Source organism: Salvelinus namaycush, chromosome 20 (assembly GCF_016432855.1).
Source record: "Salvelinus namaycush isolate Seneca chromosome 20, SaNama_1.0, whole genome shotgun sequence".
NCBI classification, from domain to species: Eukaryota; Metazoa; Chordata; class Actinopteri; order Salmoniformes; family Salmonidae; genus Salvelinus; species Salvelinus namaycush.
The window spans coordinates 23351262-23373987 of record NC_052326.1 but is presented as its reverse complement, the minus strand read 5'-3'; the positions used below and the strand labels follow the sequence as shown (position 1 = coordinate 23373987).

Genomic DNA, 22726 nt, shown 5'->3' with positions numbered 1-22726 from the left:
AACCAGGCTATGAGGGGTGGCCAGTCCTCTTCTGGCTGTGCCGGGTGGAGATTATAACAGAACATGGCCAAGATGTTCAAATGTTCATAGATGACCAGCATGGTCAAATAATAATAATCACAGTAGTTGTCTAGGGTGCAGCAAGTCAGCACCTCAGGAGTAAATGTCAGTTGGCTTTTCATAGCCGATCATTAAGAGTATCTATACCGCTCCTGCGGTCTCTAGAGAGTTGAAAACAGCAGGTCTGGGACAGGTAGCACTTCCGGTGAACGGGTCAGGGTTCCATAGCCGCAGGCAGAACAGTTGAAACTGGAGCAGCAGCACGGCCAGGTGGACTGGGGACAGCAAGGAGTCATCATGTCAGGTCGTCCTGAGGCATGGTCCTAGGGCTCAGGTCCTCCGAGAGAGAGAAAGAAAGAGAGAAAGAGAGAATTAGAGAGAGCATACTTAAATTCACACAGGACACCGGATAAGACAGGACAAGTACTCCAGATATAACAGACTGACCCTAGCCCCCCGACACATAAACTAATGCAGCATAAATACTGAAGGCTGAGACAGGAGGGGTCAGGAGATACTGTGGCCCCATCCGATGATACCCCCAGACAGGGCCAAACAGGAAGGATATAACCCCACCCACTTTGCCAAGGCACAGCCCCCACACCACTAGAGGGATATCTTCAACCACGAACTTACCATCCTGAGACAAGGCCGAGTATAGCCCACAAAGATCTCCGCCACGGCACAACCCAAGTGGGGGCGCCAATCCAGATAGGAAGATCACGTCAGTGACTCAACCCACTCAAGTGACGCACCCCTCCTAGGGACGGCATGAAAGAGCACCAGTAAGCCAGTGACTCAGCCCCTGTAATAGGGTTAGAGGCAGAGAATCCCAGTGGAGAGAGGGTAACCGGCCAGGCAGAGACAGCAAGGGCGGTTCGTTGCTCCAGAGCCTTTCCGTTCACCTTCACACTCCTGGGCCAGACTACACTCAATCATAGGACCTCCTGAAGAGATGAGTCTTCAATAAATACTTCAAGGTTCTGCGTCTCTCACATGGGTAGGCAGACCATTCCATAAAAATTGAGATCTATAGGAGAAAGCCCTGCCTCCAGCTGTTTGCTTAGAAATTCTAGGGACAATTAGGAGGCCTGCGTCTTGTGACCGTAGCGTACGTGTAGGTATGTACGGCAGGACCAACTCGGAAAGATAGGTAGGAGCAAGCCCATGTAACGCTTTGTAGGTTAACATTAAAACCTTGAAATCAGCCCTTGCCTTAACAGGAAGCCAGTGTAGGGAGGCTAGCACTGGAGTAATATGATCAAATTTTTGGGTTCTAGTCAGGATTTTAGCAGCCGTATTTAGCACTAACTGAAGTTTATTTAGTGCTTTATCCGGGTAGCCAGAAAGTAGAGCATTGCAGTAGTCTAACCTAGAAGTAACAAAAGCATGGATTAATTTTTCTGCATCATTTTTGGACAGAAAATTTCAGATTTTTGCAATGTTACGTAGATGGAAAAAAGCTGTCCTTGAAACAGTCTTGATTTGTTCGTCAAAAGAGAGATCAGGGTCCAGAGTAACGCCGAGGTCCTTCACAGTTTTATTTGAGACGACTTTACAACCATCAAGATTAATTGTCAGATTTAACAGAAGATCTCTTTGTTTCTTGGGACCTAGAACAAGCATCTCTGTTTTGTCCGAGTTTAAAAGTAGAAAGTTTGCAGCCATCCACTTCCTTATGTCTGAAACACAGGCTTCTAGCGAGGGCAATTTTGGGGCTTCACCATGTTTCATTGAAATGTACAGCTGTGTGTCATCCGCATAGCAGTGAAAGTTAACATTATGTTTTCGAATGACATCCCCAAGAGGTAAAATATATAGTGAAAATAGGTGGTCCTAAAACGGAACCTTGAGGAACACCGAAATGTACAGCTGATTTGTCAGAGGACAAACCATTCACAGAGACAAACTGATATCTTTCTGACAGATAAGATCTAAACCAGGCCAGAACTTGTCCGTGTAGACCAATTTGGGTTTCCAATCTCTCCAAAAGAATGTGGTGATCGATGGTATCAAAGGCAGCACTAAGGTCTAATAGCACGAGGACAGATGCAGAGCCTCGGTCTGACGCCATTAAAAGGTCATTTACCACCTTCACAAGTGCAGTCTCAGTGCTATGATGGGGTCTAAAACCAGACTGAAGCATTTCGTATATATTGTTTGTCTTCAGGAAGGCAGTGAGTTGCTGCGCAACAGATTTTTCTAAAAATTTTGAGAGGAATGGAAGATTCGATATAGGCCGATAGTTTTTTATATTTTCTGGGTCAAGGTTTGGCTTTTTCAAGAGAGGCTTTATTACTGCCACTTTTAGTGAGTTTGGTACACATCCGGTGGATAGAGAGCCGTTTATTATGTTCAACATAGGAGGGCCAAGCACATGAAGCAGCTCTTTAAGTAGTTTAGTTGGAATAGGGTCCAGTATGCAGCTTGAAGGTTTAGAGGCCATGATTATTTTCATCATTGTGTCAAGAGATATAGTACTAAAACACTTAAGTGTCTCTCTTGATCCTAGGTCCTGGCAGAGTTGTGCAGACTCAGGACAGCTGAGCTTTGGAGGAATACGCAGATTTAAAGAGGAGTCCGTAATTTGCTTTCTAATGATCATGATCTTTTCCTCAAAGAAGTTCATGAATTTATTACTGCTGAAGTGAAAGCCATCCTCATTTGGGGAATGCTGCTTTTTAGTTAGCTTTGCGACAGTATCAAAAATAAATTTTGGATTGTTCTTATTTTCCTCAATTAAGTTGGAAAAATAGGATGATCGAGCAGCAGTGAGGGCTCTTCGATACTGCACGGTACTGTCTTTCCAAGCTAGTCGGAAGACTTCCAGTTTGGTGTGGCGCCATTTCCGTTCCAATTTTCTGGAAGCTTGCTTCAGAGCTCGGGTATTTTCTGTATACCAGGGAGCTAGTTTCTTATGACAAATGTTTTTAGTTTTTAGGGGTGCAACTGCATCTAGGGTATTGCGCAAGGTTATTTGCTATCGTAAATGTTAGCAACACCTCTGCCTTTGCGGGATGCACGGGGGATATGGTCACTAGTGTAACCAGGAGGTGAGGCCTCATCTAACACAGTAAATTCATCAGGCTTAAGCCATGTTTCAGTCAGGCCAATCACATCAAGATTATGATCAGTGATTAGTTCATTGACTATAACTGCCTTTGAAGTGAGGGATCTAACATTAAGTAGCCCTATTTTGAGATGTGAGGTATCACGATCTCTTTCAATAATGGCAGGAATGGAGGAGGTCTTTATCCTAGTGAGATTGCTAAGGCGAACACCGCCATGTTTAGTTTTGCCCAACATAGGTCGAGGCACAGACACAGTCTCAATGAGGATAGCTGAGCTGACTACACTGACTATGCTAGTGGCAGACTCCACTAAGCTGGCAGGCTGGCTAACAGCCTGCTGCCTGGCCTGCACCCTATTTCATTGTGGAGCTAGAGGAGTTAGAGCCCTGTCTATGTTGGTAGATAAGATGAGAGCACCCCTCCAGCTAGGATGGAGTCCGTCACTCCTCAGCAGGCCAGGCTTGGTCCTGTTTGTGGGTGAGTCCCAGAAAGAGGGCCAATTATCTACAAATTCTATCTTTTGGGAGGGGCAGAAAACAGTTTTCAACCAGCGATTGAGTTGTGAGACTGCTGTAGAGCTCATCACTCCCCCTAACTGGGAGGGGCCAGAGACTCTGCTGTAGAGCTCACCACTCCCCCTAACTGGGAGGGGGCCAGAGACAATTACTCGATGCCGACACATCTTTCTAGCTGATTTACACGCTGAAGCTATGTTGCGCTTGGTGACCTCTGACTGTTTCATCCTAACATCGTTGGTGCCGACGTGGATAACAATATCTCTATACTCTCTACACTCGCCAGTTTTAGCTTTAGCCAGCACCATCTTCAGATTAGCCTTAACGTCGGATGTAGACTATGTGCAGGCTATAGCCCTTCTCTCGTGAAATCTTCTGTGGATTATAATAAATTGATGTATAAGATCATATTCTTGGAGCTTGCTAGAGCACTGTGAATTGCCGTAGCACAAGGGTCTAAGCAACGCACTCCGGCTCCAAGCCTCATGAGTTTGCGCCAAGTGCTGGGCAACATAGTGACCAGCCTGAGCCTACAAGTCAATTGCATTTATTTAAGTAAAATGAATAGTTTGATATTTATTTACACAAAGAAAAAAAAAGTGTCTCAGCTCAATGAAATCTTCTTTGGATAGGCTCAAATGCATAAACATCTTGACAGCTTCACAAAATCAAATATTAAAGCCAAACAATATAGGCTTTCAATCCACACAATAGACCAGAACTATATTAACAAATTATACATAGCCTAAGTATAAAACATGGACAAGCATCCACACTGGAGGAAAGTTTATCATTCTATAGTAGGCCTACATCTACCAATCAACTGACGGCCCCAAATCAGCTCATCAACTCAGCCAGGATAACACAGTAGCCTATTATCAGATTTCACACCTTTCATTATGTGACAATGGATAGGCTAACGGGTAGCCTACAGAATGTAGCCTATTGGAATATAATCAAATAACAAAAGGGATCTATTGCAACCATCAATGGCACTAGATTATCACCAGCTGATGTCACGTTAAACCATCAATACGTGCTAAATTCACCCGCACATCTGATCTCAATTGCAACCACTGTTGGTCACCTCATTGCCACTCCCTAAAATATTATGTAGGTGTTACATTTAGTCCTGCTTTCAACCAAGATCTTTCAAGATATGTTCACCCTCTGGTTGATATTGTAATCAGAACATCTTAGTCCATTTTGAACAGACTGAGGATGATTTATCTATTTGACAATGTAACGATCGTCGTCTTCTTCGGACGAGGAATAGGAAGGATCGGACCAAAATGCAGCGTCGTACGTGTCCATGTTAAATTTATTATAACTGAACACAGAATACAAAATAACAAAAGTGAAACAACAAAAATCGAAACAGTCCTGCAAGGTGACACAACACAAAACAGGAAACAACTACCCACAAACACCAGGTGGGAAAAGGTTACCTAAGTATGGTTCTCAATCAGAGACAACGATAGACAGCTGCCTCTGATTGGGAACCATACCAGGCCAAACACATAGAAATACAAAACATAGAATGAACATAGAAAAAACATAGAATGCCCACCCCAACTCATGCCCTGACCAAACCAAAATAGACACATAAAAAAGGAACCAAGGACAGGACGTGACAGACAAGCATTCCGTACAATAGAATAAAGTATTTAATTGTTTACCACAACAAACCTGCTGTGGCAATTTCCCCGAACACTTTGTACGAATGGAAACTAATGTTGGGTGTAGCCAACAGTTATTATTTTATTAGTTTCCTATTTATGTTATCCAAAAGTTGTCTGGTACAGTCATTTCTTATCAAGATCGGGGGTAATATATCCCTGGACTGTCCATATTTGAAATGTGTAACTAAATCAAGTCAATTGGGGGCAGTGGCGATATTAGCAAGTAAATCTTGGAGGGGCAAAATAAAATAAAAAAATGTGGGATGTGTGCCAGCAAATCCACTACACAAAACAACACATTAATTACACTATAACGGTGACAAATGGTGCCCACAAACTGTTCGGGCCTACATAAAGCTGTCCCAACACCTTACCACTGCTAAACCTGGCTTTCAGTGGAGGCTTGTCTGGCAGCGAAACAGTTCATTCAGCCTCATTTACTGCCTTTTAAAAAAACAAAGCTGATATGGCTGACTTGCTTGAACAAATGTGGTTTCTACTGACAATTGAGATGTACAAACTATGGCATAAGGGGACAACAAGCGGATAAGAGGAAATCCGTCATTTTGATGAAGACATTAATGAGCAAGCGACGACGGACGTAGTCAATATAACTATTTGTTCAGCACTTTTGAACTGTACAGCGACAGAGTTCAGAACATGGGCCATTCTTACAGTGTACTCCCTGTACACCTCAGGACCGTAGGATAAATAAATGGGGCATATAAAAACAGACAATGAAAGCTCTTACAATATTTGATGATTACATTTCTCTAAAACAGGTTATAGGCTATTTGTACACCACCAAGTTAGAACAGTAAGAGAAATTAAGAGGTGAAAATAGTCCAAATTATTCGGGTGAGGCACATTGAACGCCATTTAAGTCTTTGCCCGTCAAAAAAGATACACGTCATATAACGCTATTTGACGCGTTAAGTAAGCTTTTAAATTTGACACGTCAAATAACACAATTCTATTATAGAATGTTGTGTGTGTTGAATTTGCACGTGCAAGCCAAGCACCACAACTACTAACGTTATGTGTTTACAATACCGCGTTGGTGAAAATAGACCCAATTATTAGGTTGAAGCACATGGGCTACTAACAGCTTACTACACAACATACACTTAGTATTAATTTATTAGCTACAGTATACATTTCTCCCTTGCATATTACATTATTTATGCAGCAGTTTACAAGACATTATTGGACTCACCTTGTGAAGGTGGCGCAGCGGTCCTTTGTAGGCAAATTTTGTCATCAAAGTCTGGCATTCTCTGGATTTATCGTGGGAACTCGAAGAGAAAAAACACAGCCACTCCATTGAATAGCGTTAGTGGTTTCTTTGCAACGCTTGCAGTTAGCCACTGCTTCCTTCCAAACGACTCATTGTTGAATTTGCGATTTCCAACTTGTTGTGTAATCTTTATGTACAATGGCCCGATGAGCACCAATACGTCTTATCTATAATTTCTCTTCACCATTTCTCTTCATATGACAAGGATTGAAAAGGATATGCCAGTAGATTGTCGACTTGATAACAACTGATGATGGCTGCTAGCTAAGACTTTGAAAGTAAGATTTTGACATGATCAGTCCAATCAAAGCTATTGTAGATATAACATGATTTGATATCATTCTATCTGTGGCCAATGACCTTGAGCCTTCTTGGATGGGCACTTCTAATATAACTCTATGGCAGAACCCAAGGGGCAATTTTTTTTTCGAGCTCTAACCTTAGAATTGGGGATGAAAACTGAGCCAATCATGTCAGAAAACTGAGTCAATCAGGCTCAATACTCTATATTTTCTGCTGACTAGCCTCACCACCACAGAAAGCACTGAGCTAGGTTTATACACCTGCAAGGCTGGTGCTTATAACAGGTGGGGCTCAGCCTGCCCTGAATGACGGATCGCCACTGTTCGGGGGATTGAGTTATTTGTGCCAGAAGGGCGCGGGCCGGAATCTAACCCATGCCGACGCGGTAGGCCTATATGTGCACTATGAAAGCAGCGACCCCAACCACTAGTCCACCCCAGGCCGTGATTGAACAAAATTTTGACCTGAGGATAAACTTGACACTTAATGTCGTAGTTTAATGGAAACCAATATCTATCGTGTGTTATTAGGCTATATGAAACTACGGTTGTTGATGTGTATGCCAGCATTTCAGATACATTTTTGATTATGTGAATGTTTCGTTAATAAGACCTGGGCCTAGCATTTGAGCAAGCGAGAGAGAAAATTATTTTGATAGCGAGCCCTGATCTCAATGATTCAAATGCAACCGCATGGAGAGAAAGAGAACTGCTATTTTTCAGAGACTCACAAGGCTCATTTGAATTTCCTGATATCAGCAGCAGGAAAATTCTCTGCGACAAAAGAGTGATCAAGTTAAGATCTGACATCTATAAATACACTGAGTATACCAAACATTATTAGGAATACCTTTCTAATATTGAGTTGCACCCCAATCCTTTTGCCCTCAGAACAGCCTCAATTAGTTGTGTCATGGACTCTACACGGTGTCGAAAGCGTTCCACAGGGATGCTGGCCCATGTTGACTACAATTCTTCTCACAGTTGTGTAAAGTTGGCTGGATGTCCTTTGGGTGGTGGACCATTCTTGATACGCATGGAAAACTGTTGAGCGTGACAAACCCAGCAGCGTTGCAGTTCTTGACACAAACCGGTGCGCCTGGCACCTACTACCATACCCCGTTCAAAGGCACTTCATTTTTTTGCTTTGCCCATTCACTCTCTGAATGGCACACATACACAATCCATGTCTCAAGGCTTAAAAATCCCTCTTTAACCTGTCTCCTACCCTTCATATACACTGATTGAAGTGAACTTAACAAGTGACATCTGTAAGGGATTAAGCTTTCACCTGGATTCACCTGGTCAGTCCATGTCTTGGAAAGAGCAGGTGTTCAAAATGTTTTGTATACTCAGTGTGTAATTTGTTTCCAAAATACTTTTTGGACCAATCACAAGTGGGTCACCACCCCTAATGCCCTAATGGACGAGCTGCCACTGGACCCCACTTTGGAAAGCTGAAACTCTCACGAACATGTACATGCTTCACGGGACTCTTCTGAAGTTGGTACCGCCGATGTGCCAACCTCTGTCTGTAGCGTCCGAATGGTTGGGGCTAATATGACCCCACCTTCGAAAGCTGAGACTCTCACGAACATGTGCATGTTGGTTGTTTTGCTCTCCACTGCCCACAAGCCTCACAAGACTAAATCTGAAGGTAACCCAGTACCGGGCTGAAACAGTTATGGAAGTGAATAGGGTATTTCTACGTCATTATGCGGTTAAAAAATATTATACATTCCTGAGCTTTCTAATATCTCTAATATGTAGGACAGATACTTCAAACCAAAAATATGTCACTTTCTCTTTGGAAGAGTGGGGATAGAGTGCCGTTTGAAAGTGTTAAGTGCACCTCATCTGACTTTAAATGATAGTTCGGCAGCCTCTGCCGCTCTTTCGGCGCGGTGCGGGTGAAGCACGCCACCGTTTCATGTAGCTTGCCAAAGAGCAGTTCTTCCACTTTCAGGAGAAATGGTAATGCATATCAATATACACTGCATGTTAATTGCATGCAAATGAAGGTTGCGTAGCTACCACACCCACATCAGAAGCTCAATTATGGTCTCGAATTTGCAGGTGGATGACTTCTGTGAGAGGTCGCTGCTATGCCTGAATTCGACCCAAAACCAATAAGGAAGTCTTCTGCAGTGTTGAGATCGGTTGTATGAAACCAATTGATATGTCAAGAAAAGCTCTTAACCATGCCAGCCTGTTTTCAATTTCTATTCAGTTCGACTTCCCATAAATTCATTGTCTGAACTGTGTCTTACACTCTAGAGGACACATTAGCTTCAATTCTTGTCCTTTTGAAGTCCACTCAACTCACAGATTAACGTTGATTAAGCAATTGGTTAAATTGGCTTTTTTACAGTGAATTATTTCTCAGAGTGAAAGGTTGGCCAGAGCTTTACAGGGAAAAGGTTGACTAGTTACTTGGATCTGGCCTTACTTGGGGAATGAATGGGTTGACACAAGCAGAAATCGCCCTATCCTTTGGGCATTTTCCGTGCATCAATACAGAGCAGCCATAATAGATCAGACCATTTAACATTCTAATACTTGAAAATTTAAAAAAGCTTATTTGCACCCTAAGAATGTAATTCTAACAACGACAAAAAATGCAAAAAAAACAAGAATTGATCATCAGATGGAGAAACCACGCTTCCTACAGATGTAGGATCTTAATGTGATCAATCTTTTGTTGCTGAGAATTTTCCCTAATTAATAATTCCTAATTATTTGCCCAAATTATACATTTATGAAACCTTATAATTACTGGACATTTTTATAATCCTCATAAGAATTCACATCTACTGTTTCTGCAGGATTATTTTCCTGCTGTAGCAAACTGGCTCAAATTAAGATCCTACATCTGCAGGTAATAGTGATAATCTCTGTGTCCTGGGGCAGAGTGATAAATAAAGGATTAAAACGGCTCGCGTGCAAATGAAACTCCCTAGGCATACCATACTGGGAGGGAGTGTACGTTGGCAGGCCTTGCCTTGTAATTAAATTGTTCAGCAGGGGGAAATCATACGAGAATCTCTGGCTAGGTCTGCCCAGAACTGCATTATTTTATCCTTGTTTAGAACCATTTTACTGCATCAGCCATTTTTTATTTAAGTAATTGTATTGATTGGTTACTCAAATTAAATAATGTATGTATACATTGTTTATGTAACCTATGTTGGATATGAATATGAATCCAGAGTGTACTCTAGTTGTGTTACAGCAGCCTGACGAGATAACAGGCATCTGGTCTCACACAGACAGATGTCTAAGGAATGACACAATCAGGCTAATAGTCTCCTGCTGTCTTTGTCCTTGTAAGGAGACTCCAGGTTGGTTCACAGACTCCAGCTAAAAGGTCAAACTCATTCAACAATCCTTTGGGAGCAGGGTTATGGCAGAAGACCTCTCCGATGTGGAATGGTGGAATGTTTATTTGGATGCTTTAGTTTCCAGGGACAGGTCTCATGACTGCTATCACTACACAGAACCTTTCTATAACCTAGAAGTGATGGAGCAACTTTGTCACATTACCATTTCCTCTGTTGCTTGGCAGAGTACAGTAATTAGTTTGAGACTCCAGTTATACCATAAATCAAATCAATTTGTATTTGTCACTCGCTTTGTAAACAACAAGTGTAGGCTAAGAGTGAAATGCTTACTTATGGGTCCTTTTCCATCAATGCACACAGTGTAAAGGAAATGGCCTAGTGCCCATCTGGGAAGTGACATACTACTGTACTTACAGGGCCTTCAGAAAGTATTCACACCCCTTTTCTTTTTTCCACATGCTGTTGTGTTACAGCCTAAGTTTAAAATTGATTACATTTAGATTTGTGTCACTGGCCTACACACAATACCCCATAATGTCAAATTGGAATTATGTTAAGACATTTTTACAAATGAATAAAAAATGAAAAGCTGAAATGTCTTGAGTCAATATGTATTCAACCTCTTTGCTATGGCAATCCTAAATAAGTTCAGGAATAAAAATGTGCTTAACAGGTCGCATAATAAGTTGCATGGATTCACTCTGTTTAATAATAGTGTTTAACATGATTTTTGAATGACTACCTCATCTCTGTACCCCACACGTAAAATTATATGTAAGGTCCCTCAGTCAAGTAGTGAATTTCAAACACAGATTCAACCAAAGACCAGGGAGGTTTTCCAATGCTTCGCAAAGAAGGGCACCTATTGGTAGTTGTGTTTAAAAAACAAAGCATACATTGAATATCCCTTTGAGCATGATGAAGTAATCAATATAATTTGGATGGTGTATCAATCAATACACCCAGTCACTACAAAGATACAGGCGCCCTTCCTAACTCAGTTGCCGAAGAGGAAGGAATCCACTCAGGGATTTCACCATGAGACCAATCGTGACTTTAAAACAGTTACAGAGTTTAATATCTGTTATAGGAGACAACTGAGGTTGGATCAACAACATTGTAGTTACTCCACAATACTAACTTAAATGACAGAGTGAAAATAATTAACAGAATAAAAATATTCAAAAACATGCATCCTGTGCAATAAGGCACTAAAGTAAAACTGCAAAAGCAAGTCTCTTCTTACTATTGGTGTCCTTTTTATTTAATTTTTTAATTTGTATTTTTTTCACCTTTATTTAACCAGCTAGGCTAGTTGAGAACCAGTTCTCATTTACAACTGTGACCTGGCCAAGATAAAGCAAAGCAGTGTGACACAAACAACAACACAGAGTTACACATGGAATAAACAAACATACAGTCAATAATACAATAGAAAAAGTCTATATACAGTGTGTGCAAATGAGGTAGGATAAGGGAGGTAAGGCAATAAATAGGCCATAGTGGCGAAATAATTACAATATAGCAATTAAACACTGGAGTGATAGATGTGCAGAAGATGAGTGTGCAAGTAGAGATACTGGGGTGCAAAGGAGAAAAATAAATAACAATATGGGGATGAGGTAGTTGGATGGGCTATTTACAGATGGGCTATGTACAGGTGCAGTGATCTGTGAGCTGCTCTGACAGCTGGTGCTTAAAGTTAGTGAGGGAGATATGAGTCTCCAGCTTCAGTGATTTTTGCAGTTCGTTCCAGTCATTGGCAGCAGAGAACTGGAAGGAAAGGCGGCCAAAGGAGGAAAATGCTTTGGGGGTGAGCAGGGAAATATACCTGCTGGAGCGCGTGCTATGGGTGTGTGCTGCTATGGTGACCAGTGAGTTGGGATAAAGTGGGGCTTTACCTAGCAAAGACTTTTAGATGACCTGGAGCCAATGGGTTTGGCGACGAATATGAAGCGAGGGCCAGCCAACGAGAGCATACAGGTCGCAGTGGTGGGTAGTATATGGGGCTTTGGTGACAAAACGGATGGCATTGTTGTAGACTGCATCCAATTTGCTGAGTAGAGTATTGTAGGCAATTTGGTAAATGACATCGCCGAAGTCAAGGATCGGTAGGATAGTCAGTTTTACAAGGGTATGTTTGGCAGCATGAGTGAAGGATGCTTTGTTGCGAAATAGGAAGCCGATTCTAGATTCAATTTTGGATTGGAGATGCTTAATGTGGGTCTGAAAGGAGAGTTTACAGTCTAACCAGACACCTAGGTATTTGTAGTTGTCCACATATTCTAAGTTAGAACCGTCCAGAGTAGTGATGCTGAACGAGCGGGCAGTGATCGGTTGAAGAGCATGCATTTAGTTTTACTTGCATTTAAGAGCAGTTGGAGGCCACGGAAGGAGAGTTGTATGGCATTGAAGCTCGTCTGGAGGTTAGTTAACACAGTGTCCAAAGAAGGGCCAGAAGTATACAGAATGGTGTCATCTGCGTAGAGGTGGATCAGAGAATCACCAACAGCAAGAGCGACATCATTGATGTATACAGAGAAAAGAGTCGGCCTGAGAATTTAACCCTGTGGCACCCCCATAGAGACTGCCAGAGGTCCGGACAACAGGCCCTCCGATTTGACACACTGAACTCTGTCTGAGAAGTAGTTGGTGAACCAGGCGAGGCAGTCATTTGAGAAACTAAGGCTGTTGAGTCTGCCGCTAAGAATGTGAATGTCCTTAGTAGTGGTTCGACCATGAAGGCCTGATTCACGCAGTCTCCTCTGAACAGTTGATGTTGAGATGTGTCTGCTACTTGAACTCTGTGAAGCATTTATTTGGGCTGCAATTTCTGAGGCTGGTAACTCTAATGAACTTATCCTCTGCAGCAGAGGTAACTCTGGGTCTTCCTTTCCTGTGGCGGTCCTCATGAGAGCCAGTTTCATCATAGCGCTTGATGGTTTTTGCGACTGCACTTGAAGAAACTTTCAAAGTTCTTGTTGTTTTCAAAGTTCTTCATGTCTTAAAGTAATGATGGACTCCCGTTTCTCTTTGCTTATTTGAGCTGTTCTTGCCATAATTAATAGGAATCAATGTAAAACTAAAGTGCAGACTGTGTGAAGTAACAATGTTTATTGTAACCACAAGGGCAGGCAAATGACAGGTCAAGGCAGGCAGGGGTCGATAATCCAGAGGTGGAGCAAAGGTACAGGACAGCAGGCAGGCTCAGAGACAGGTGGAGTGGTCAGGCGGGCAGGTACCGGGTCAGGACAGGCAAGACTCAAAAACCAGGAGGACCAAAAAAAGAGAGGCTGGGAAAAGACAGTAGCTGACAGGACAAATGCTGGTAAGCTTGACAAACAAGACAAACTGACAACAGACAAACAGAACACAGGTATAAATACACAGGGGATAATTGAGAAGATTGGCGACATGTGGGGGGGGGGGGGGAGGGACAAGCACAAAGACAGGTGAAACAGATCAGGGGGTGACAATAATATGGACTTGGTCTTTTACCAAAAAAGGCTATCTTCTGTATACCCTCTACTTGGCACAACACAACTGATTGGCTCAAAATGCATTAAGAAGGAAGGAAATTCCACAAATGAACTTTTAACAAGGCACACCTGTTAATTGAAATGCATTCCAGGTGACTACCTCATGAAGCTGGTTGAGAGAATGCCAAGATTGTCCAAAGCTGTCATTAAAGCAAAGGGTGGCTACTTTGAAGAATCTCAAATCTCAAATATATTTTGATATGTTTAACAATTGTTTGGTTACAATATGATTCCATATGTGTTATTTCATAGTTTGTCACAAATTAAGCGGGAGACCGTCACCAAAATCACCCCAGAATGAGAGTTATTTCGAAGAGGACAGTACCTGTGTGTTGGTTTCTCCGTCCTGGTCCACCCAGGCCGCAGGCGAGGTCAAGGATAGCAGGGTTCGGTAAACAAATCGGTTTCTCGGTAGGTCCAGGTCCAAACGCCAACAAGTAAGTCCAATCAGTCCAGGTCATACACGGTAAATCCAGCCAATATATATATTGTCACTTTCTCTATGGTTCACAGATCCCCCAGCCCCTTCCTCTCTCTCTTCCTCGTTTGTCTTGACCCCTTATTTGTGGGTTGGCCCCACTTTCTGGACGTTCCCCTTGCTTCTGGGAGTTGTGGTTTTGGCGGTCTGCCATTTTGTGATCTGTAGTTCTGGTCGGGGTGGCCATTTTAGTGAGAGGGCAGAGCCCGTTTATTAGTTCTGCCCTCACATATCTGCCATTTAGCAATCAGACCCCTTCTTTGACACACATCTCCCCCCTAGATTTGACCCCTAGGTCGGGCTACCGTAGCAAAATGGGCGTGTATGCGGGATAACCCATCCACATTTCCCATTTCCTTCCCTGCTCTGTATTTTAAGTCAATGTGAAACGGTTGGAGACTCAAAAACCACTGCATCACCCGAGCCCATCACCCGAGCCCAGGTGAGTGGGGCATGGTCACTGATGAGGGTGAAGTGGTGCCCTAGCAGGTAGTATTTCAGACTTTCTAGAGCCCGCTTTACTGCCAGCGCCTCTTTCTCAATGACTGAGTAGTTGGCCTCCCATGGTTCCAGCTTCCTGCTTAAAAACAGGATGGGGTGTTCCAAAGCCGACCTCTGAGGCATCCGTCTGAATTACGAACTCTCGTTTATTAGTTCTGACCTCAGATATCTGCTATTTATCACTCGGTCCCCTTCTTTGCCCCACATCTCCCCCCACACATCTCAGCCATTTTGTGATCTGTAGTTCTGGTCGGGGTGGCCATTTTAGTGAGAGCGCAGAGCTTGTTTATTAGTTCTGCCCTCATATATCTGCCCTTTATCACTCGGCCCCCTTCTTTGCCACAGTAGATGTTTGAGATTTTTTGTATTTAATCCATTTTGAATTCAGGCTGTAACACAACAACATGTGGAATAAGTCAAGCTGTATGAATACTCTCTGAAGGCACTGTAGATTGTAAGTGATGCGGAGCACATGCAGATGCTGTGACAGACTGTTTTCCTCTGTCTGCAGAGGGTAGATGTGATGCAGTTCTGAACTCCAATGACCTTTGTGTTACTTGGGAAACATCCTGCTCTTGGACACAGTAAAGCAGCAGTGCCAGCATTTTTTTGAACCAACGCTTCAATCAAATGTGAGCTGGAGACCGCCCAGCCAGGGATACTTCTCTCTAGCTAATAAGACAGTGTCGCCTACATTTAGTGGATTCCGAAAGCAACAAAGGGAGGTTGGTCAGATAGAAGACTCTCTAGTGATGGACTGTATGTTGTTTACTCTACATTAAATGGTGAATTCTAGAAAATTGCTTTCAGATCAAGAGAGGAGATCTTTAAAAAGTATTTAACTCTGTGTGGAATGATTTTTACTTTAGTAATTCCTGTCTCTGGTCCTGTTGCTATAGTGAGGGCATGGCCAGACAAAATGTGCCAGCATTCTTTGGTGTTTTGGTCACATCCCCCACACCCTGTCTCGCATTGGTGGAGCAAGGCATGAGAGTTAGCTGGGGGAGGGGGGAAATTACCATTATTTTGTTTGATAGCCCATAAAGTCGTTTAGTCACGTTAATGTGTAACACTGTGACTTACCTCATACTGATGAATGACTTTACTCTCTATTCTTTCACTTTCCACTCTGTTTAGGGAATCATGCTGTGCCTCGGTATATCCTCTTTTTCTATCCTTAGACAATGTAGCAGTCAGAGTCTAGTTTGGAGATACTGACCAGGCCTGTGCTATAACTGCCTGTTATGTCATGTGAATGTAATAGAGGCTAAAAGTGGCTTATAACCCATTGCGGCACTATTTCTATTTCTATTTCTACACAAGTCTACTGGCATGCTATGGTAACCAAGAAGATATGACCTGTCAACTGAGAGAACAACTCCCTGCTAACCATAGGCTATGAGTAACGATTGTGACTGTGAGAGAATCAGGCAGTTCATATACTCTCACATTTATCATGGTCTCTTCTGACTATTCCTGTAAGGAGTTGGTTTATACAAACAATAACTCTGAAGATGTTCTTGAGTAACCATATTCATATTTCTGACTAGTTAAATACTTAAAAATATTTAATACATTAGTCTCTTTAGAGTTCAGATATTCTGACATTCATTTTCAAGTTCAATAGATACAACACATGTTCAGTTATTCCCGTTCTGTGACTAGGATGGAAGGAATGTTTCTTCCCTTTCTGTGACTAGGATGGAAGGAATGTTTCTTCCCCTTCTGTGACTTGGATGGAAGGAATGTTTCTTCCCCTTCTGTGACTAGGAGGGAAGGAATGTTTCTTCCCCTTCTGTGACTAGGATGGAAGGATGATTCTTCCCCTTCTGTGACTAGGATGGAAGGAATGTTTCTTCCCCTTCTGTGACTAGGATGGAAGGAATGATTTTTCCCCTTCTGTGACTAGGATGGAAGGAATGTTTCTTCCATTGATGTTAGCCACTGAATTCCATGTAATGATGAGACCCTGGTAGATAGATGCCTGTTTAAGCAGCCAAGACATTATATCAATTGAGACATGCTGTCAACTTCATGGAATCTATTTTTAAACATAAAACAGAGGTCCACCTGGAGGAACCTCAAGCAATTTGTAGCGAAGACTTAGTGATCATTTGTTTTTCTAGGTGATATACATACAGTATATTGTATGGAACCTCCTCTCCTTTGTTGTAATCAAAGACCCAGTGGGACGTGTATAGGGCAGTAGTGGGAGACAGAGTTCAGGTTACAGTCAAGGTAAAGGTTAAGGCCAAGGCTGGGACGGGGAGACTCTGACCGTCTTTACTAACTGTGACATTCTGTTCACACTGATATACCTCAAAGGGCTATATGGCATATTAAACAATACGAAGGCTAGTTGAGAGCTCCATGAGCACGGTTATTCCTAACATTTCTAGAAGCATTAGGCCAGAACCTTGACATTGTTTGACGTCTAAGTTTGAACATTAGTCTTGAATATAAGGCTATTTTGTATTTCAAATGTAAGTATAATGTAAGTGCAGGTAACTGACCCTCCATGTGTTCTGTGTTGTAGATGGGAAGAGGAGCTAAACAGACGAGAGCAGCTCGAGTCCTTGGTGGAATCCATGCAGGAGGTGAGTAGACATAAACCATCAATTCACCTTCAACCAACATAAAATAAATGTACCTTCACCATAACATAATTTCACCTTCATCTCAAGATCCAATTGTACTTTATTCACTACCGTATAATGCCTTTCAGATGGTTATTGTCATAAAGACAAAGAAAATGTAAGCCCCACAGCTGCTGAAAAAAGATACATCCTTTGAATCAGGGCAATTCCACCGTAACGGAATTGTGCTGAAACTCACTTGCGCTGAGATGTTTCACTTAAAATGTATGCCAAACAAAAACCATTGATTTCAAAGTTGAACAAACCATACAACTCTATGCAAAAGTACTACTTTTAACAATTTACATAGAATATTTTACAAAAACACATTTACTGGAAGAACTGTGCAGATGCAAAGTTTGGTAACCGAATTAAGATTCAACGATGTCTGTAGAAAGAATGATGTGTCAGCTATGACATGACACATTGCCTTTGAAAAAAAAATATTTTGGTTATTGAACTACAGTAAGTGAAGTGGATTTACACCTGGTAACGGAATTGCGGTAACGGAATTTCATCATGTGTCCCTGATCTGTACTACACAGAAATAGATAATTATGGATATACATGTCCTCCTCTTCATGGTGATGTATCCTAAATAGGTACACTAAGGTATAAACATGCAATATCCTCCTTTGCATATTTGGGTATTATTCTACATACTGGCAATTATTTTAATGAGCTCTGCCCCCAACCAAGACCAAATTTGGTTGGTCTGGACCGGACCAAATCTGAACCAATCATGGTGTATGTTTCACAAGTTTGGAAATCAAATTACAGCAAGCACAGTAGAGCTCAGGGGCCTCATTTGTCAATGGTTTATGGACACAAAAAAATACTCTAAAGCTTGCATGCTTTAGTTTTCCCGCAAAGGTTGGTATTTATCCATTTTGAACTTGAAGGGAAAGTGCATATATCTCCACTCAAATCTCAAACCATGCGTGTGCACAACTTCTACAAGGTTGATCAACTCTATTGCAAGCAAATAGACATATTGTTCATTTGGGGAAATGGGAGGTGTTTGATGCACAGGAATTACAATAGTGGTAAGTTAATAAAAACATTCAAATGTAGGCCTAATGATAAAACACATGCATTTGCTGATGGTAAGGAGATTGCATAGCAGCATGTCGTCTAATACAGTATATTTATTTTGTTTTTATTATATAGGCCTAAATCAAAATCATATTGCAGGACATGTCTCTCCTTTGCTGACATAATTGGTTTAAATTATTCTGTCTACACAACAAATGTTCATTCGCTCATTCAATAGTGAAGCATGCTCTGAAGTAAACAGACCGGTAGCCTTGACAGTAGCCTACAGTATGTGACAGTATCGGCACGCACCAGTGTTAATGTGCGATAGGATTAGGAGTGTGAAAATCAAAGCCTAGCCTATCTAATTTGAGCCTATACTAAGGCAGGAGATAGAAACACAATCATGTATTGATAAACAAAATATTGAACAACAATTAGTATTTTACATAGAAGTGTGGGATGCAGCATTTACTTTAAAATTGTTAGAGAGGACAATCAATCTTGCAGAATGCATGGACAGTGTTTGGCATTCACTAGGCTGCATGCATTTTTTGTTTGTAAAAGTCACAAACATTCTGCCCACACATCTACAGAAATGTGATCAAATTTGCCATTGCACTTTCTTTCAGGAACTATCATGGCACAGTTCCAACATCTCCAAATTATACACAAATTAGGTCGTTTTTGTTACCATAAAAGGTGAATGGAGGGCGTTTTCTAGGTGGGGTTGGAGTGGTCGTTCACGACCGCATAAATATAATATAAGGAGACTGTGTGAGTCAAATATAATACAATATAGCTCTGATATATCAATGAAATCATGCATATATGTTGCGTGCAACAGTTTGATAAATCCCAATAATTTGTGAGGCAATGCAAATCCTAGAATCTCCATTTACGCCAGAATTTAGTAAGACATTTACACATGGTTGATAAATGAGGCCCCAGTAGAGTACAGCACAGAATAGTAGAGTAGTGTCAGTGTTTCCCCGATAACTCGTTGCCGCCACTCCCAAAAATGTTATATATACACAGTACCAGTCAAAAGTTTGGACACACCTACTCATTCCACGGTTTTTCTTTATTTTTACTAATTTCTACATTGTAGAATAATAGTGAAGACATCAAAACTATGAAATAACACATACAGTTGAAGTCAGAAGTTTACATACACCTTAGCCAAATACATTTAAACTCAGTTTAACAATTCCTGACATTTAATCCAAGTAAAAAATCCCTGTTTTAGGTCATTTAGAATCACCACTTTATTTTTAAGAATATGAACTGTCAGAATAATAGTAGAGAGAATGATTTATTTCAGCTTTTATTTATTTCATCACATTCAAAAGATTACATACACTCAATTAGTACTTGGTAGCATTGCCTTTAAATTGTTTAACTTGGGTCAAACGTTACAGATAGCCTTCCACCAGCTTCCCACAATAAGTTGGGTGAATTTTGGCCCATTCCTCCTGACAGAGCTGGTGTAACTGAGTCAGGTTTGTCAGCCTCCTTGCTCGCACATGCTTTTTCAGTTCTGCCCACACATTTTCTATAGGATTGAGCTCATTGCTTTGTGATGGCCACTCCAATACCTTGACTTTGTTGTCCTTTTTGCCACAACTTTGGAAGTATGCTTGGGGTCATTGTCCATTTGGAAGACCCATTTGCGACCAAGCTTTACCTTCCTGACTGATGTCTTGAGATGTTGCTTCAATATATCCACATAATTTTCCTACCTCATGATTACATTTATTTTGTGAAGTGCACCAGTCCCTCCTGCAGCAAAGCACCCCCACAACATGATGCGGCCACCCCCGTGCTTCACGGTTGGGATGGTGTTCTTCGGCTTGCAAGCCTCCCCTTTTTCCTCCAAACATAACAATGGTCATTATGGCCAAACAGTTCTAATTTTGTTTAATCAGACCAGAGGACATTTCTCCAAAAAGTACGATCTTTGTCCCCATGTGCAGTTGCAAACCATAGTCTGGCTTTTTTATGGCGGTTTTGGAGCAGTAGCTTCTTCCTTGCTGAATGGCCTTTCAGGTTATATCGATATAGGACTCGTTTTACTGTTGATATAGATACTTTTGTACCTGTTTCCTCCAGCATCTTCACAAGGTCCTTTGCTGTTGTTCTGGGATTGATTTGCACTTCTCACACCAAAGTACGATTAATCTCTAGGAGACAGAAAGCGTCTTCTTCCTGAGCGGTATGCGGCTGCGTGGTCCCATGGTGTTTATACTTGCGTACTATTGTTTGTACAGATGAACGTGGTATCTTCAGGCGTTTGGAAATTGCTCCCAAATATGAACCAGACTTGTGGACTCTACAATTATTTTTCTGAGGTCTTGGCTGATTATTTTGATGTTCCCATGATGTCAAGCAAAAAGGCACTGAGTTTGAAGGTAGACCTTGAAATACATCCACAGGTACAATTCCAATTGACTCAAAATATGTCAATTAGCCTATCTGAAGCTTCTAAAGCCATGACATCCTTTTCTGGAATTTTCCAAGCTGTTTAAAGGCACAGTCAAGTTAGTGTATGTAAACTTCTGACCCACTGGAATTGTGATACAGTGAATTATAAGTGAAATGATCTGTCTGTAAACAATTGTTGGAAAAATGACTTGTGTCATGCACAAAGTAGATGTCCTAACCGACTTGCCAAAACTATAATTTGTAAACAAGAAATTTGTGGAGTGGTTAAAAAACGAGTTTTAATGACTCCAACCTAAGTGTATGTAAAATTCCGACCTCAACTTTATGGAATCTTGTAGTAACCAAAAAAGTGTTAAACAAATCCAAAATGTACTTATATTTAAGATTCTTCAAAGTAGCCAGCCTTTGCCTTGATGACAACTTTACACAATCTTGGCATTCTCTCAAACAGCTTCACCTGGAATGCTTTTCCAACAGTCTTGGAGGAATTCCCACATATGCTGAGCACTTGTTGGTGCTTTTCCTTCACTCTGCGGTCAAACTCATCCCAAACCATCTCAATTGGGTTGAGGTCGGGTGATTGTGGAGGCCAGTTCATCTGATGCAGCACTCCATAACTCTCCTTCTTGGTCAAATAGCCCTTACACAGCCTGGAGGTGTGTTGGGTCATTGTCCTGTTGAAAAACAAATGATAGTCCCACTAAACGCAAACCAGATGGGACGGCGTATCGCTGCAGAATGCTGTGGTAGCCATGCTGGTTAAGTGTGCCTTAAATTCTAAATAAATCCCAGACAGTGTCACCATCATTATCATAATTGCAGCATCTGGATGCTCCTCATTAATCACATCAGACCAACAAATATTTTTAACATCATCCACATAAGAGTCACAGCAAAATCTTTTGTATGAACTCTTAAACACCCTTTTAGGCCCAGCTGTTGGAACTTTGACTTTCCTGGATATAGCCACTATATTGTGATCACTGCATCCAGTGGGTACGGATATAGCTTTTGAACAAAGTTCTACAGTATTAGTAAAAATGTGATCAATACATGTGGATGATCTTGTTCCTGTAGTGTTTGTAAACACCCTGGTAGGTTGATTAATAACCTGAACCAGATTACAGGCACTGGTTACAGTGAGAAGCTTCCTCTTGAGTAGACAGCTTGATGAAAACCAGCTAATATTCAGGTACTCAAGAAAGTAGACCTCTCTGTTTACATCACATACACTTTCAAGCATTTCTCACATATTATTTAGATACTGACAGTTCTCACTTGGTGGCCTATAACAACACCCCAAAAGAAAAGGCTTTAGAAGTGCCAAGTGAACCTGCAACAACAACACCTCAATAAAATGTTGTCCACAACCATGTTGTTCCGCCTTGATTGTCCCTCGATATAGTCTGATTTAGCCGTCATTGTTATCATGGATTCACATACAGAACTGATGTCCTCTCTCAATGACTTACAGATTGCTGTCATCTTGCCGTTCTCCTGTTTCAACTCATCGAGCTGACCCTGGGAGAACTGCTAACTGTTCTTCAGGTCCTGGACCACTCTGGTCAAGTCACCATTCTGTTATTGGTTGACTCCATCAGTATTTGGACAAAATACCTGAAGCTATTTTCTTGTTGTTGTAACAACTGCTTGTAGAACTCTTTTTGTTCATTTAAAAGATCCTTCACGTGTGATAGAGAGACACCACTGTCCTCAACGGTACTTTGGTCTCTGCCGGTTTTGGTCTTTGTCATGGTAGCTAGCGACGTAGGTTATGCTGTTAATCCTCACTGTTCCAGACAGGCAGGTCACAGGGAAGATTGA

The 22726-nt window shown here is 41.7% G+C and overlaps 1 protein-coding gene across 1 annotated transcript in view; it reads left to right on the top strand.

Annotated features, from left to right (window-relative positions):
• LOC120064711 (intermediate filament family orphan 2-like) overlaps positions 1-22726 on the top strand; it is an 83048-nt gene that overhangs the window by 47758 nt on the left and 12564 nt on the right. The window contains exon 2 of the mRNA XM_039015330.1: positions 17323-17383. Within this exon, the coding sequence (XP_038871258.1) occupies positions 17323-17383 (61 nt within the window). The remainder of the gene's footprint in view (positions 1-17322; positions 17384-22726) is intronic.